This window comes from Cyprinodon tularosa, unplaced genomic scaffold, assembly GCF_016077235.1.
Source record: "Cyprinodon tularosa strain WSP-4 unplaced genomic scaffold, ASM1607723v1 ctg469, whole genome shotgun sequence".
Lineage (NCBI taxonomy): Eukaryota > Metazoa > Chordata > Actinopteri > Cyprinodontiformes > Cyprinodontidae > Cyprinodon > Cyprinodon tularosa.
In genome coordinates, this window is record NW_024039195.1 from 543946 (window position 1) to 558748 (window position 14803).

At 43.5% G+C, this 14803-nt stretch overlaps 1 protein-coding gene across 12 annotated transcripts in view; it reads left to right on the forward strand.

Moving 5' to 3' along the window:
- The window catches only part of LOC119794133 (filamin-C-like), a 71021-nt gene extending 57914 nt beyond the window's left edge, over positions 1-13107 (forward strand). For 6 of the 12 annotated variants that reach the window (XM_038301485.1, XM_038301493.1, XM_038301489.1 and 3 more), the window contains 13 exons: positions 171-332; positions 3659-3862; positions 3936-4088; positions 4583-4705; positions 4839-5096; positions 7080-7349; positions 8708-8845; positions 9004-9119; positions 9195-9327; positions 9425-9604; positions 9686-9904; positions 11642-11848; positions 11921-13107. In XM_038301485.1, coding sequence (XP_038157413.1) covers positions 171-332; positions 3659-3862; positions 3936-4088; positions 4583-4705; positions 4839-5096; positions 7080-7349; positions 8708-8845; positions 9004-9119; positions 9195-9327; positions 9425-9604; positions 9686-9904; positions 11642-11848; positions 11921-12108 — 2351 coding nt within the window. In that variant the 3' untranslated portion in view covers positions 12109-13107. The remainder of the gene's footprint in view (positions 1-170; positions 333-3658; positions 3863-3935; positions 4089-4582; positions 4706-4838; positions 5097-7079; positions 7350-8707; positions 8846-9003; positions 9120-9194; positions 9328-9424; positions 9605-9685; positions 9905-11641; positions 11849-11920) is intronic. The other 6 variants (XM_038301488.1, XM_038301490.1, XM_038301492.1 and 3 more) reach the window with 1 other exon arrangement.
- The last annotated feature ends 1696 nt before the right edge of the window (positions 13108-14803 follow it).

The window sequence follows — 14803 nt, forward strand, 5'->3', positions numbered from 1 at the left end:
CATCCCAGCCGCTTCACACTCGGCTGCGAAACGCTCCAGTGAGAGCTGTAGATCATTTAATGAAGCCAATAGAACCACATCATCTGCGAATAACAGAGACGCAATCCTAAAGCCACCAAACAAATCATGTAGCACAAAGCCTGATTAAAGCTTGCATGTCTCCTGTCCAGGTGATGACTCTATGAGGACCTCCCAGCTCAACGTTGGGACTGCATCAGACGTTTCCCTAAAGATCACAGAGACGGACCTGGGCAGTCTGATGGCCACCATCAGAGCTCCGTCAGGTCATGAAGAACCGTGTCTTCTAAAGAGGCTCCCCAACAGACACATTGGTATGTTTTGATTTGGACTTTCTCTCCATGTATGTTAGGATTATTAAAGTATTTCTGATTCTGATTCTGATGGATAATTATCAAATATATAAAATGACAATCATGGGTACTTGTTCATGGCATTAAAATTATTTCTAAGAGCATTAAAAAGCATTAAATTAGAGTTACTCATTCCTGTATAAACCCTGTAGAAATACGTCTTCCATCCTCACTCCAGAGGAAATCCCGCCCCCCAATGTGAAGACAATATCCGTTTCTCAATTCATAAGGACGCGAGTACAGACTCGTGTCCTCACCAAGTATGTTCTTAAGAAGAACACAGCAAAGTGTGGACTCTAGGAGAACGGGTGCACGCAGCATAAAAATGGGTCCATTAATAATGAACACAGTCAGATAAAAACAAATCAAATGAACATTTCACCAGATAAAACAAAAAACTCGCCATCAGAGTCAGTGGTCCTTCACACACGGCTATGCAGAGAGAGGGCTGCTGCAGCTGCTGTAAGCCTCGGAGGTCCGCTGGTTTCCCCCGGTCCTCTCAACTTTGGAAATGTTTTTTAAATTATGCACTAATCAGTAAATGGGAAATATAGTGAAGCTTCAAGTATAATGCTCTCATCTCAAGTGATCTTGAAAGTTATTTTTATTGAACAACGGCAACTGAAAAGAGAACTTTTAACTTAATACTCTGAGCTCTGTGAGCGCTCCATTGAAAGCTGCTGGTGCTGCAGTGCATGCTGGGACAGCTGTCAATCTCAAGAACAGACAAGTCTGCTCTGATGCTTGCTGGGTAAAGAGGGAGGGGCGGGAACAACATCCAAGGTCTTTCTCTGTCTTCTTGTTCTTGTGAAATGAAACAGTACTAGGGCTGAGGATGATGGCGTTTCATGAGTATCTGAGAACGCACAAGTTCACAGATTGAGAAACAGCCAATGTGATCTGCAAAAAAAAAGGATTTTGAAAAGAATAGAATTCATAGAGCTCTTTTTGAAAACCGGAAATTTGAAATAGAAAATCTGTTAAAGCAATTTTGAAAAAATATGTATATTAAATAATGTGAGAAAACAATAAAGTTATTCTTGAAAACTTTTTTTAAATGGAAAGTTTAAAAGGTATGTGAAGGATTTTTGTGAATCGTAGAAAAAACCTGCACATACCCAACCCTGCACCCGCTCTAGAGAGGGAATGCCTATTAAACTTATACAAAAGCGTGCACGAGCCCATTTCTCCTCGTGCACGCTCTGTTTAAAAGTTGCTGTTTGCGTCGGTCATACAAGCTCACATTCCAAAAGATTTGCTATTTTTTCCACCATGTCAGACTCACCACCAGTGAGTGAAAATGACTTTTACCAACACTTTATTTACACAATTCAAACAATAGAATCAATTATTGATGTAAAACAAGTGTCAGTTAAAAAGCACTATTAATGGTAAAACGTGTGTCAGCTAAGTAAATTGTAAAATTTTGTTAAAACCCCATAGCTGAATAAAATCCGGATTTTATACAGGATTTTATTCATTGAGAGTAAAATAATAAAGTCAATACTTACAACATTGCTATATGCCTCAGCACACTGATAACTTCATCATAGGTAGCCATCTTTGTTGTAACTGTGCCCGGTGGCATGTACACTCGAACAATGCAGTAAAATTCTAACCAACCAATGGGGAGAACGTGACCCTCTAAGACAACCCCTCCTCATTTGCATAATGATGCAGAAAAGCAGACAGAAATGTTAAAAAGACAGGCAGAAGTAAATAGCATTGAAGAAATAAAGAGGGTAAAAAAACAAGGGTAGACTAAAACAGACAAAAATATTATAACAAGCACATAAATAAATACTTAGAAAAATAAGTAATTAATAAATAAAGTTGAAGATTATAAAGGACAATAAATGAATAACGTAATTATTGCAAAGACAAATAAATAAAGAAGCTAATTAAAAGATTAATTTGGTGAATGGGGGATTAATTGTATGCTTATTTATTTATTGAGTATTTATTTATTTCTGTATTTACTTTTAAATATGGTAGATCTGGTCCTCCATATATGTGTGGCTGTGTAAGTGTGGAACTCCAGCCTTATTCTAGCTTTAAAGGGCTCCTAGAATGATTCTATAGGGTATCTGGTCCTTAATGTCTCTAATAGGGTGTGTAACATTGGCTGGGCTGAAAATGGCATATTTGCTGTTCTATGAGCCCTAATGCAAGCCTGGTTAAAAGCCCTAGTATGAAACGACAGGTTTTCTTCCTTTTATGGTATGATAATGAATATTTAGATGAGCTGTGCGCTGATTGGTTGGTTTACAACGAGCAAAGCTGCTGAGCAAAGACGCATCATAGCAACAAGCACTCACTCACTGAAACATCAAATTGTTGATATGGTAGGGTGACCAGACGTCCTCTTTTTCCCGGACATGTCCTACTTTTCATACCTGGGGGGGGGTCAATTATTATTTTTTTTGATTGGTCGACTACAGTGCAGCAGAACTGAGCCGTCCGTTCCGGGGCTGGTCCGGGAGCCCCAGCGGACGAGGGCAGGGAGCCAGCGGGGGACGGAGCGACCAAACCCGACCTGGGGGCGGTAGCCTGGACACAGGCTCCCCCATGCTTCCCCCCGCCTGCATTACCGGCTCCCAGCCCCCCTCCTCCGGCTGAGGATTGGCGGCTCATGGCTCTCTGCCGAGGTCCGGTCCAGTCAGCGGCCCAGCAGTCGACACTTCATACCCGCAGTGGGCTGATCTGTATGTCAATTTGGGGGTGTTACAAAAGTACAGGCCAAAACCAAATAAGGCAACATCCCAGATTTACGTCCACTTGGGGCTTTGTTTGAATTCGCCCGTTTTAAGGTGGAAGTTTAGAATAGTGAGATTTGCAGAGAAAGGAGGTGTTGATGGGGTTTGGACTTCTCTGTACGTCCATTTCACTCACTGAACTATCGTTATTCATCTATGCCAATGGAAACTCGGTTTTGCATTCTATGACCCCTTTGCACTTTCACAGAGTGAAAATGGGGGACGAGCACGTAGGACGGACTCGCGTAATGATATCACCAGAATGATTGACAGTTAGGAGGACCACTTCTTTTAATGATCCACCCAGAAAAACACCATCCTCCACTATACCTTCAAATCTTTCTTTTATTATTTCTAATTACAAAATGTGTTCTCTATTTGCAACAATATTGGAACAAAATTCACTCCATACAAACCAAATCCCCTTCTGTGTCTGGTTTTAGGGGGATATCTCTGACAGAAACCTTTTACAGGTGTTTCACCATGTGACCAGGACATAAATGGTTGATGTCTGATCATCTATTGTTGCAGGAATCTCCTTCACTCCAAAGGAAGTTGGTGAACATGTTGTGAGTGTGAAGAAAAGTGGGACACATGTGACCAACAGTCCCTTTAAGATCATGGTGGGTCAGTCTGAGATTGGAGATGCCAGCAGAGTGAAGGTTTACGGTCAGGGGCTGGTGGAGGGGCACACCTTTGAGGTTGCCGAGTTCATCGTGGACACCAGGAATGCAGGTGAAGACCCAAACCACCTATGCAGAGTCAGATCCAGGGTCTCAGTCTCACCCTTTTGTTTTGTGTCTGGAAGGTTACGGTGGTCTGGGTCTGTCCATCGAGGGCCCCAGCAAAGTGGACATTAACTGTGAGGATGTGGAGGATGGGACCTGTAAGGTGACCTACTGCCCCACTGAACCTGGAAACTACATCATAAACATCAAGTTTGCTGACCAACATGTTCCAGGTACAAACCGGTTCCTTCTCCTCAGGACTGCTGGAATTAGATTAGTTGGTTTAACCAAAAGATTGGTTGAACACATAACTTCCAGCCCGGTTACAACCAAAAAAAATTTTTATGTTTGAATAAAAATGACCCTTGCACACCTTTGCCCAATTTGCACAAACACTTTCAATATCTGCTTGAGCTTATTTAAATAAAATGGCAGAAAAACTATGAACCTTAAATTAGACATTTTACACACAATTTTTTTTTTTAAAGATTTTATTATACAGACCAACTATTAACAATTTCAAAGGAACTTAAATTGGTTAAAAAAAAAAAAAAAACAAGAAAAACAATTGGAAAAAATCACAGATTAAGCTTCCTTTTTTGGAATCTCTTAGCTGCTGCATTTGGTCAAAGCAACAGTGCCCCCTGCAGGCAGACACAAAAATTAAATGTTACAGAATTGATGTCTCTATTTGTTTTAATCTCTTTTCTGTAATGTTTGCAAACAGGAAGTCCATTTACCGTCAAAATATTCGGCGAAGGCCGGATGAAGGAGAGCATCACCAGGAAGCGCCAGGCCCCATCCATTGCCACAGTCGGCAGCACCTGCGACCTCAACCTGAAGATACCAGGTGAGAAGGGTCTTCAGGTTCTCCTTCGCTGTTCTTCCTCCATTCGTCCTGTTTCCTGCTTCCTCATCTGCATCTGGTTCCTCCTGATCCTCTCCTTCTCTTCCTACCTGTTTGCGTCTCCTCCTGGTCGTAGGAAACTGGTTTCAGATGGTTTCAGCTCAGGAACGTCTGACCCGGACGTTCACCCGCAGCAGCCACACCTACACCCGGACCGAGCGGACCGAGATCAGCAAAACCCGAGCCGGGGAGACCAAAAGAGAAGTCCGGGTGGAGGAGAGCACCCAGGTCGGAGGAGATCCCTTCAGGGATGTGTTTGGAGATTTTCTGGGACGAGAGAGTCTGAGCGGTTTCAGTGGGATGCCGGCGGGAAGCCGACCGCCACTGCAGGACGGTGTGTGTTCTGGAAGCTTCTCACCCTTTCTGTTGCTGCTGGGGCTCAGCTGTTAAATTATCCACTGTCAGAAATCTGTTCTCATGTTTTTATTTAACTTAAAGCATCACTTTGTGACCTTTGACCTCAGTGTCAGCTTAATTTCAGATCCATCCATTGATCCTTCAGCTCAGTGCTGTAACGAACAATTGGCCCGTAAGCAACATTATCTGGGTGTTCTTTTGGTCGCAATCTTTAATCACTGGACTGGTAGTAGCAGCAACGTCCACCTCTGCCTCTTCGGTTCTTTCTTTTCTGGAATCCGCTTAAGTATCTCTTTTTGGTATCCATTGTCGCTAACACATTGTACGTAATGGTTATGGTTTAATCTACGTTCTGCTTTTAGTCTAACGTGATGTGACGTCTTGCACGCTGCACACACGTTACATACGTAATATGTTCAGTCAGTTCATCATAACTCATAACCCATAATTCCAAGTTGTAGTGTAAAAAATAAAAGACTCAAATACATAATTCTTTTAAAATCTTTATTGTGGTTTGAAACATATTATATGAGTGTATTTTTTACCAACCGTCTAATGAACTAAACACAGTTATTAACGTAGTAATCAAAAGTACCACTGTCTGCTTTGCTATTGGTGTCGTGTTTAAACGTCTCACCATCATGCTGAAACCTGCCATGTGTTGCGGTATAAATACGGTCCGATCAGTCACTTCAGAATTTTTCGCACCATTACATCTGCAAAGAAACGTCCTAGTCTACAATTGCGTAGGGGACCCACCAGGTGTCAGTGATGGGGCCCCTAAGAGGTCGTGGGCCCGTGGTCGGGGTTTCGTTAAGCATCTCCCTGAAATGAGTTTTTGGAACTTGGGATGTCTGTAACATGTGGTTGTGTGCGGTCACCAATGGTTCCATTGAAGGTGAGCTGTCACTATTTTTCCATGAGTGATGTGTGATCATATACTACTGAGAATTACATAATTGTATCTTCGTGGACTATTTATGGAACTGTCGCCATATCCTGAACCTTTATCACGTGTTGTACCTAATATCAGAAATACCAGCAGATGAGTCTGAATCATGCAGACTGGTACTAGCAGTAGACATGCTGATCTGTCATGCTGTTGGCGTAAGTTCGGTAAAGCCTGACGTTATCCAATGAAAAGCATCGTTAACAATTAAACGCAAATATGAGATGTCTGTGTTGCTTATTATTCTTAGAGTGAACTTCACTCTCGTTCACGTTCATTACTTTAAAACTGATCCGTTCACTAAAAAATATGAATATATTCAGTGAACGGCGTTCATTGGACACATTCATGCACAACAATGCTGGTACCAGAACCAGAAACTCACTGGTTTGTCTTTAAACAAAGCAGTGTGGACCACTGATTTCTATTTATTCACTGGATTACTGATTGCCTGTTGGTAGTTCGGGGTGGAGTGAAGCCACCGGCCGCCATATTGGTACTCCCTAGTTAGACCGGTCGCAATGTAAACAATCTGTGCGCTATAGCATTGAACAACGATGATGTTCTCATTTTCAAGGGGACTTAAGACTTTTAAAATAAAGATAAATTCATTACTTTGACAATCCTACTGTTTCATAGCATAAGTAGATTACTTTAACTTTTGGTAAAAAATAGGCACATCACATTGAATAGTCATTATGAAGTCTATAAATCAAGTAATATAACATATTATACAAATCCATCACATTAAAATGAATGTGTTAATGGAGCATAATAATACAGGTGTGCCAAAGGTGCTAAATAGATGTAGTTTCAAAAAAACAAAGGGGACCAAGCACTGAGCACTGAGGGACTCCTGCCTGTTGGCTCGGCAGCACAAAAACAAAAAAAAACGTTCCAAGAACTTCATCAAAGGTTCCCCAAACCTGCAACCAAGCAGCAGAAGATTTCTAGTTTGTCTCTGAGTTTCTCTGATTAGTAAACCGATCTTTTATCTCCTCCCTCCCTCAGGTGAGGCCGGTAACCAGGAGATGACGGCTCAGGTGACGAGTCCCGGAGGGAAGACGGAGGACGCAGAGATCATCAAAGGGGAGGACAGCACCTACAGTGTCCGCTTTGTCCCCCAGGAAATGGGACCTCACACTGTCAATGTTAAATACCGGGGCCAACATGTGCCGGGGAGCCCCTTCCAGTTTACTGTGGGGCCCCTGGGTGAGGGAGGGGCCCATAAGGTGCGAGCAGGAGGAACCGGGCTGGACCGTGGAGTGGCAGGGCTACCCGGTAGGCAGGACAGACATTTTTACCTTTTCTCTCTTATCTTGAAAATCACTTTTCTGGAATCTAAAGGTCCCTTTTCTAACTTTCTGGCTGCTTTCTGACGGTCACCGAGGATTTTTCTGGGACGCTTCAGGTTTATTTTCTGGAACCTGCAAGACGCAGTCCTAAGACTCACAGTGCCCTCACCTTCCAGTTTACCAACTGAACCTAAAGTGTTTTAGGTTCCCCCTCGAGATTTATTCAGATCGTAACGTTGGTAACTCAAAATGCGTCATTAGGGGAAAGAGATAAGAAAAAATTTCAAAAACATGAGAGGCAACCCAATTATAACAAATACAGACAATAAAGGAGAAGTCAGGTCAGCAAGGAATAACCAATGGATCTTTATTTGTACTTGTACTTGTAGTGTTAATCAGTAAAAAAATAAAAATTCATTGTGATCACTGAGTCTGGGAGCGGCCATTTTTGCCCAAATATAGTAACCCCTCCCTCCTGCCATCTTCCAGCAGTGACGTCACGGTGCGGTAAGCCTAGCGCCATTCTCCCCGCTTTACAAGCAAAATCAGTGGGAACTACTAGACACATTTGCAATCAACAACAATTATTGAAGATTTCCAGAGGACTTCACCATTGTAATTCACCAGAGCTATAGTGAAACTGACAATGCCCACGTGCATGGCAGCTGGATGCTGGAATACATCGGGTAAAAGTAAAAAAAATGAGTTATTCCACCTTTCTGATTCCTGATCCTCCACGGACGGGTTGGTCGTTAGATTGCCAACTTGAAGAGGGAGGATTTACCATCGAACTTCTGGCCAGAGAAAAAACCCGTAATATGTAGCCAACATTTGGAAGAAGAATGTTTTCAAGATGACTTGGATAATAGTGTGACAAAAACCAGATACAGCACTGGGACTTGATCAACAGTCGATACCGCACCGTGACGTCACAAACCAGTAGGTGGCAGTAGTATTCTTTGACAAACAGGGATGCCTCCAGTAAAGCACATTCACATGAATTTTACTCTTAATTAAAACACTTATTTATTAAACAGTATGTAATAATTTCATAATTAAACTACTTTCAGAAGTTTGAATTCTAAATATGGCCGGACTTCTCCTTTAAGAAAGGACCTGATGACACCGGCCAGTCCTACAAACTACCCCCCACCATCACGGTTGTGTAAAAATATAACTTGAGGGAAGTTCTGGAAAACTAGCCTCTAGGTTCCAGAAAGAAACCTGAAGTTATTAGAATGTGTCCTATAAGTTCTGGTGAACCTTAAGATCTGCTAAAGTATCCTGTGGATTCTGGTGAAGTGCGGACTGTACCATGTGTTGATATCTAGTGTTTCCCTGCAGCTGAGTTCAGTATTTGGACCAGAGAGGCTGGAGCTGGAGGTCTGTCGATTGCTGTGGAAGGACCCAGTAAAGCTGAGATCTCCTTTGAGGACCGGAAAGACGGTTCCTGTGGAGTCTCCTACGTGGTCCAGGAGCCTGGTAAGATCTAAACACAGATTTACCGTCTGTAGTTCAGCTGTGTCACAATCTGTTGTATGTTTTTAAATACATAATTTATGGTAGAAGCAGCTTAGAGAGAACAAATCCTTCAGGAATCATGCAAGAACACTGAATAAAGTTCTGTTTGAAACCTACAGGTGATTATGAGGTTTCCATCAAGTTTAACGATGAACACATCCCAGACTCTCCTTTCATTGTCCCTGTGGCTAGCCTGTCAGATGACGCCCGCCACCTCACCATCACCAGCCTTCAGGTGAGGAGATCCGAGTCCTCGTGGAAGCAGACGTCTATCTTCTCAGTCTGGATAGTAACATATTTTCTTTATTAGGAGATGGGGCTGAAGGTGGGTCAGGAGGCCTCCTTTGCTGTCCAGCTGAATGGAGCCAGAGGCCTCATAGATGCTAAGATCCACTCACCATTGGGGGCCACAGAGGAATGCTGCATCACTGAGCTGGACAGCGGTAAGACCTGACAGCTCCGAGCAGAACCCAGAGCACCAGGAAGAATAACTGGATTTCAGTCTGCCATAACTTCTCATAAACTTTCTTTGTTTTCCAGCAGATCGGCACGCCATCAGGTTCATCCCCAAGGAGAACGGCGTTCACTCTATAGACGTTCGCTTCAACGGCAGCCATGTACCCGGCAGTCCCTTCAAGATCCGAGTGGGAGAACCGGGGCAGGTTGGAGATCCAGGACTTGTGTCTGCCTTTGGACCAGGACTGGAAGGAGGAACCACAGGTACAAACAGCGTTCAGGTTTTCTGCTTTAACCATCAGGAGATTTAAAGACCATTTGATGATCCCATGTGTGTTTGTTCAGGCGTGGCGTCAGAGTTTATGGTCAACACCTGTAATGCCGGAGCTGGAGCTCTATCTGTGACCATCGATGGGCCATCAAAGGTGAAGATGGACTGCCAGGAGTGTCCTGAGGGCTACAAAGTCTCTTACACCCCTATGGCTCCAGGGAGCTACCTGATCTCCATCAAGTACGGAGGACCACAGCACATTGTAGGCAGCCCCTTCAAAGCCAAAGTGTCAGGTGGGTCAGTGTTCTGGGCTCAGAGGTGGTGCTGATCAGAAATTGGTTCAAAACGGTTCTCTTCTTGGAGGAACTCCCTGGTTCAGGGTATCACCGCCTCCTGGACTGGACAGAAGCCTGATGTTATACTTTCTGTTGCTTCAGACTGAAGATAATGGCGTTCCTCAGGGCATATCCACCCCATTACTGTGTTCTTCTATGTTACCACATTACCCCCAGAACACGGGTTCTGGAAAGCCACACTCTGAATAGGCAGAATAGAACTGCCAAACTCACCTGCTCTAACCTGCTGAATGTTTGTCAAATATGACCAGAGAGCTCCAGCTCTTCAAGATGCCATCATCTATCAAACTGGGAAAACAAAAGCAAACAACCACACAAACACTGCGAAGTAGGGCTGTATGATTTTGGAAAATGAATTGCTACTTAAGGACTGAACTTGCCCTACCCACTACTTGGTTTGGGACGGTGCTTGATGTGGTGGACCCTCCAAGGGGAACGCGCACATGGAGGGTTAGTGCTCAGGGTTAGTGTTTAGGGGCCGGTTTGGGATTGGGCAGTAGAAACTGGAGCTACTAACAGGAAGTAGGAACTGGAACCAGGAACAGGAAGTAGGAACTGAGGCTAGGAACAGAAGGTAGAAACTGGAGCTATGAACAGGAAGTAGGAACTGGAGCAATGAACAGGAAGTAAGAACTGGAGCCAGGAACAGGAAGTAGGAACTGAGGCTAGGAACAGAAGATAGGAACTAAAGCTATGAACAGGAAGTAGGTACTGGAGCTAGGAACAGGAAATAGAACTGAGGCAAGAAACAGAACATAGGAACTGGAGCTAAGAACAGGAAGTAGGAACTGAGGCTAGGAAAATGAGGTAGGAACTGGAGCTGTGAACAGGAAGTAGTAACTGGAAAAGCGAACCGGAAGTAGCAACTGAGGCTAGGCATAGGAAGTAGGAACTGGACCTATGAGTAGGAAGTAGGAACTGGAACGAAGAACCTGAAGTAGCAACTGAGGCTAGGAACAGGAAGTAGGAACTGCAGGTTTGAACAGGAAGTAGAAACTGGAACTGGGAACAGGAAGTAGGAACTGGAGCTATGAATAGGAATTAGGAACTGGAACGAAGAACCAAAACTAGGAACTGGAGCTAGGAAGAGGAAGTAGGAACTGGAAGAGGAACCAGAACTATGAACTGGAGCTAGGAATATGAAGTAGGAACTGGAAGAGGAACCAGAACTATGAACTGGAGCTAGGAAGAGGAAGTAGGAACTGGAGCCAGGAACAAGAAGTAGAAGTTTTAACAGGCAACAGGAGCTAGGAGATACAATTTGATGTATTTTTTTAAAAATATTGAAAGTCTGACCAACCTTTGAGAATAACAGATAGCATTAAAGTGACATGCTTATCGTCTCCCCCTAGTGGTCTGGAGCCCTTTTTTTATATGTAGCTAGTTTGCAGCTTTCCTTAACTTGTAGTTGTTTCTGCTACTTGAAGTATATTCCCTTTGCACATGTTTTTAAATGTGTGTTTAGAATCTATTTATTTTCTTTCTCCATTGCATTGCTTTGCCTTTACATGTTTGTGTATTAGTTTCATATTTGCAGCCTCTGGCAGCCGTAACATCACACCCCGCGCTGCTTTGCTTTTAGACTCAAAGTGTTTCCAGCATTAGAATGGATTAAATTCTTCTGCAGTAGGATCTCTGCCATCCTTCAGTGAAAAGCTTTTTCTCTCCCTCCAGGACCACGCCTGTCAGGAGGTCACAATCTCCATGAGACGTCTTCTGTTCTCGTGGAAACCGTCACCAAAACATCAGCGATGGGCGGGGCCTTCGCTTCCTTCCCCAAATTCTCCTCAGACGCCAGTAAAGTCATCTCCCGCGGCGCTGGTCTGTCTAAAGCCTTCATCGGTCAGAAGAACACCTTCACAGTGGACTGCAGCAAAGCAGGTGAGAAACGAGGTGAAGGAAGGAGTCTCCCGATGTTGCCTGGAAACCTCTGATCTTTTCTGTGTGCTGCAGGCACCAACATGTTGATGGTGGGCGTCCACGGGCCAAAGACACCCTGTGAGGAAGTCTATGTCAAACACATGGGCAACAGGATGTACAACGTGACGTACACGGTGAAGGAACAGGGCAGCTACATCCTCATCGTGAAGTGGGGGGATGAGAACATACCAGGAAGTCCTTTCCACGTCACTGTCCCCTAAACAAGCTCAGCTTCATCTCCACACGGTGACTCCTCATCTTCTACGATGCACTGAAGACTTTTCCTCACAGAGGAGGAAAGGTTCCTCATGTTTCTCCTGTCCTTACCTGTTCTCCATGGGATGTGACGGCCGTTGCTCCCCTCAAGTACTTCACTCAAACTGCTTGAACAGCTGCTATAGAGATGATCCAGGATGAGAAATCTTCCAACAGACGTTTCCACAAACTTTCGTTTGTTTTGCAGCAGGAACCTTCCTGATTAGGTCCATCTCTGCAGGGTTTGGACCTGATCAGGAACATTCTGTTGTAAGAATCTTAAAAGGTGAACATCTGAGGCCACATGGGGACGATTTTAAAGGCCTCGAAGCAGAAAATGTGAAGCTATTTTCTATATACTTCAGCTCAATGCAGATCTCTACATCTTCTCTGCATAACCATTGTTTGTATTCAGCAAATCTAGATGTTCTGGGTGCAGAAGACTTTGCAACCATCTTCTAACTGCTGAAGGAAGTCCAAGCAGCTGGAACTCCTCCTCCTTCATTGGGTCTGTGAGGAACATCAGGGGACGTTCTCCTCTATGAACATCACGTCCTGAGCTCTGCAGACGAAGAGTTTGGGATGTGACCTTCATCATCCGCACGTCTCTATCTTGATGGATTCCAGTCGGTGTCCTGAAGATAAAACAGATTTTCAGCAACAACTCCACGTCTTGTAGAACCTTCTGGATTTCACATGAGATGTTTGGATTCTGCTGCATCAAACTGTGACGTTTAATTTATTCCCCCTGATTGGCTGAAGGTAGAGGAGCCGCGTCTGATCTGTGATCCGCTCCCAGTCTGTGTTTTAATAAGACGCATCAGGAGGTTTTATGGAGATTTTTCAGAAACACACTATTAGAAATACTTTTTTTGTAGTTTTGTATGTATCCAAGCAAATGACTGAAAGCTTGAGTATGGCAAAATTGTGCAGGCATAATAAAACTGTCTTTGAGACATCCCTCAGTGTCGCTTCACTCTTTGAGACCTTAAAACGACATTAAGCTGCTTCCTCGCTGTCTCCTTCTTCATCTCCTCCTAAGCAAGCAGCAGTTACTTACCACCTCAGAAAAGCTGCAACCTTCCTGTCCTTGCACCAAAATGGGTGATAGGTTTCTAAGCATGCTGCCACCAGCGCAGAGCTGACTCAGCCTGGCAGCAGGTGGGTTTGAGTGAGAACGGTTTTATGTAGACTGGGGAGATTAGAATCTCCATCAATGCAGGGGTAACCAATTAAAAATCAGCGGTGTCCGAATAAAGAAAATAATCAACCTGTAAAGGTCCGGAGACATTTTTAATTATAATCTGTTACTTTAAACAGAATTTAACACTGAAATAAAATGAGGTGTTTATGCATCCATGTTACACAGTGAATATTTAAATAAGAAAATAGAAAATTTTTCCATTTTAAAATCTAAATCGTTTTTGAAGTAAAGAAAAAAAAATCTTTCAGTTTGGCATATAGACAATTGTCTCCCTTTTTTTTTTTTTTTATAAAATACCTGAACTGACCGTTTTTCTTTCTTTTTTCCGTCTTAATGTTGGCAGTGGGCTTTATGCTGCCCTGCAAGGCTTTAAACCTGGTTTGAATGGAGACTAAGCCATTCTAAAGCGCATATCAAGGAGCTCATTTTGAGCCTGGATCCATATTTATTGTTGATTCTGTTCATGGTGGAGAATCCTGCTTCACAGCAGCAGGATGAGCCAAACATCCTCTAAACGTTCAGGATCATCTTCGAGCACCATTTCACTTTTCTTTCACCAGTTCACCACAGTTCTTCCAGCAGTCCACACTTTCTCTGCTCTCTTTTTTTACCGTATTAACAGGTGAAGTGGCAAAAGTGAAATTAGACACTGTCATTGGACAACATGCGGTAATTTATAAATGTTTTAAATCAGGTTGGGTCCGGATTAGCCAGCAGGTGGGTCCATATCCAGACCACGGTCTGCTTATCTGGGACCTCTGTCCTACAGGAAGAACAACCAAAACTTGATCCAAGTAATTTTCTTCTATCGTCCTTCTCATGGTTTGGAATTTGTTGAGAAGAAAAGCTGAAAGTTTACATGAGTCCTTTGGGGTGTCTTGACAGAAGGCTTCTGACCCAGAAACCTTTGACTTGATGTCCCGTCTTGATGTCCCGTCTTGACTTGATGTCTCAAAGTGGAGACATCTGGAATGGTCCTAGAAGAGCTAGTGAACTTTTAGAATAATCAAACCGTAATCCAGAAATTATGAAAAATTCTCAGTCATGATGGCGTCGACACAGCTGCAGAGAAAGACTGGTGACCCTAATTCTGATTGGTTGGTCAGTCTGTGTGACTCCTTTCCCAGATGCAGAGGCGTCCATGGGCTCCGTTTGGACTCAAACAGAACCTACGATGGCACCAGGACGTTTTGCTCAGACTCAATAGGGATCTACCTTCCCAGCTCTGGTTCCTTTAAAGGAAAAGTCCAGTCACATTCAGAATACAAATATCTGAAATTAATTTAAATAAAATTCTTACATTCTGTTCAATAAATGATGTTTTTAATAAGAGTAATTTTCATCTGAATGTGCTTTGTCAAAGAACACTACTGCCACCTACTGGTTTGTGACGTCACGGAGCGGTATCGGCTGTTGATCAAGTCCCAGTGCTGTATCTGGTGTTTGTCACAACGCGC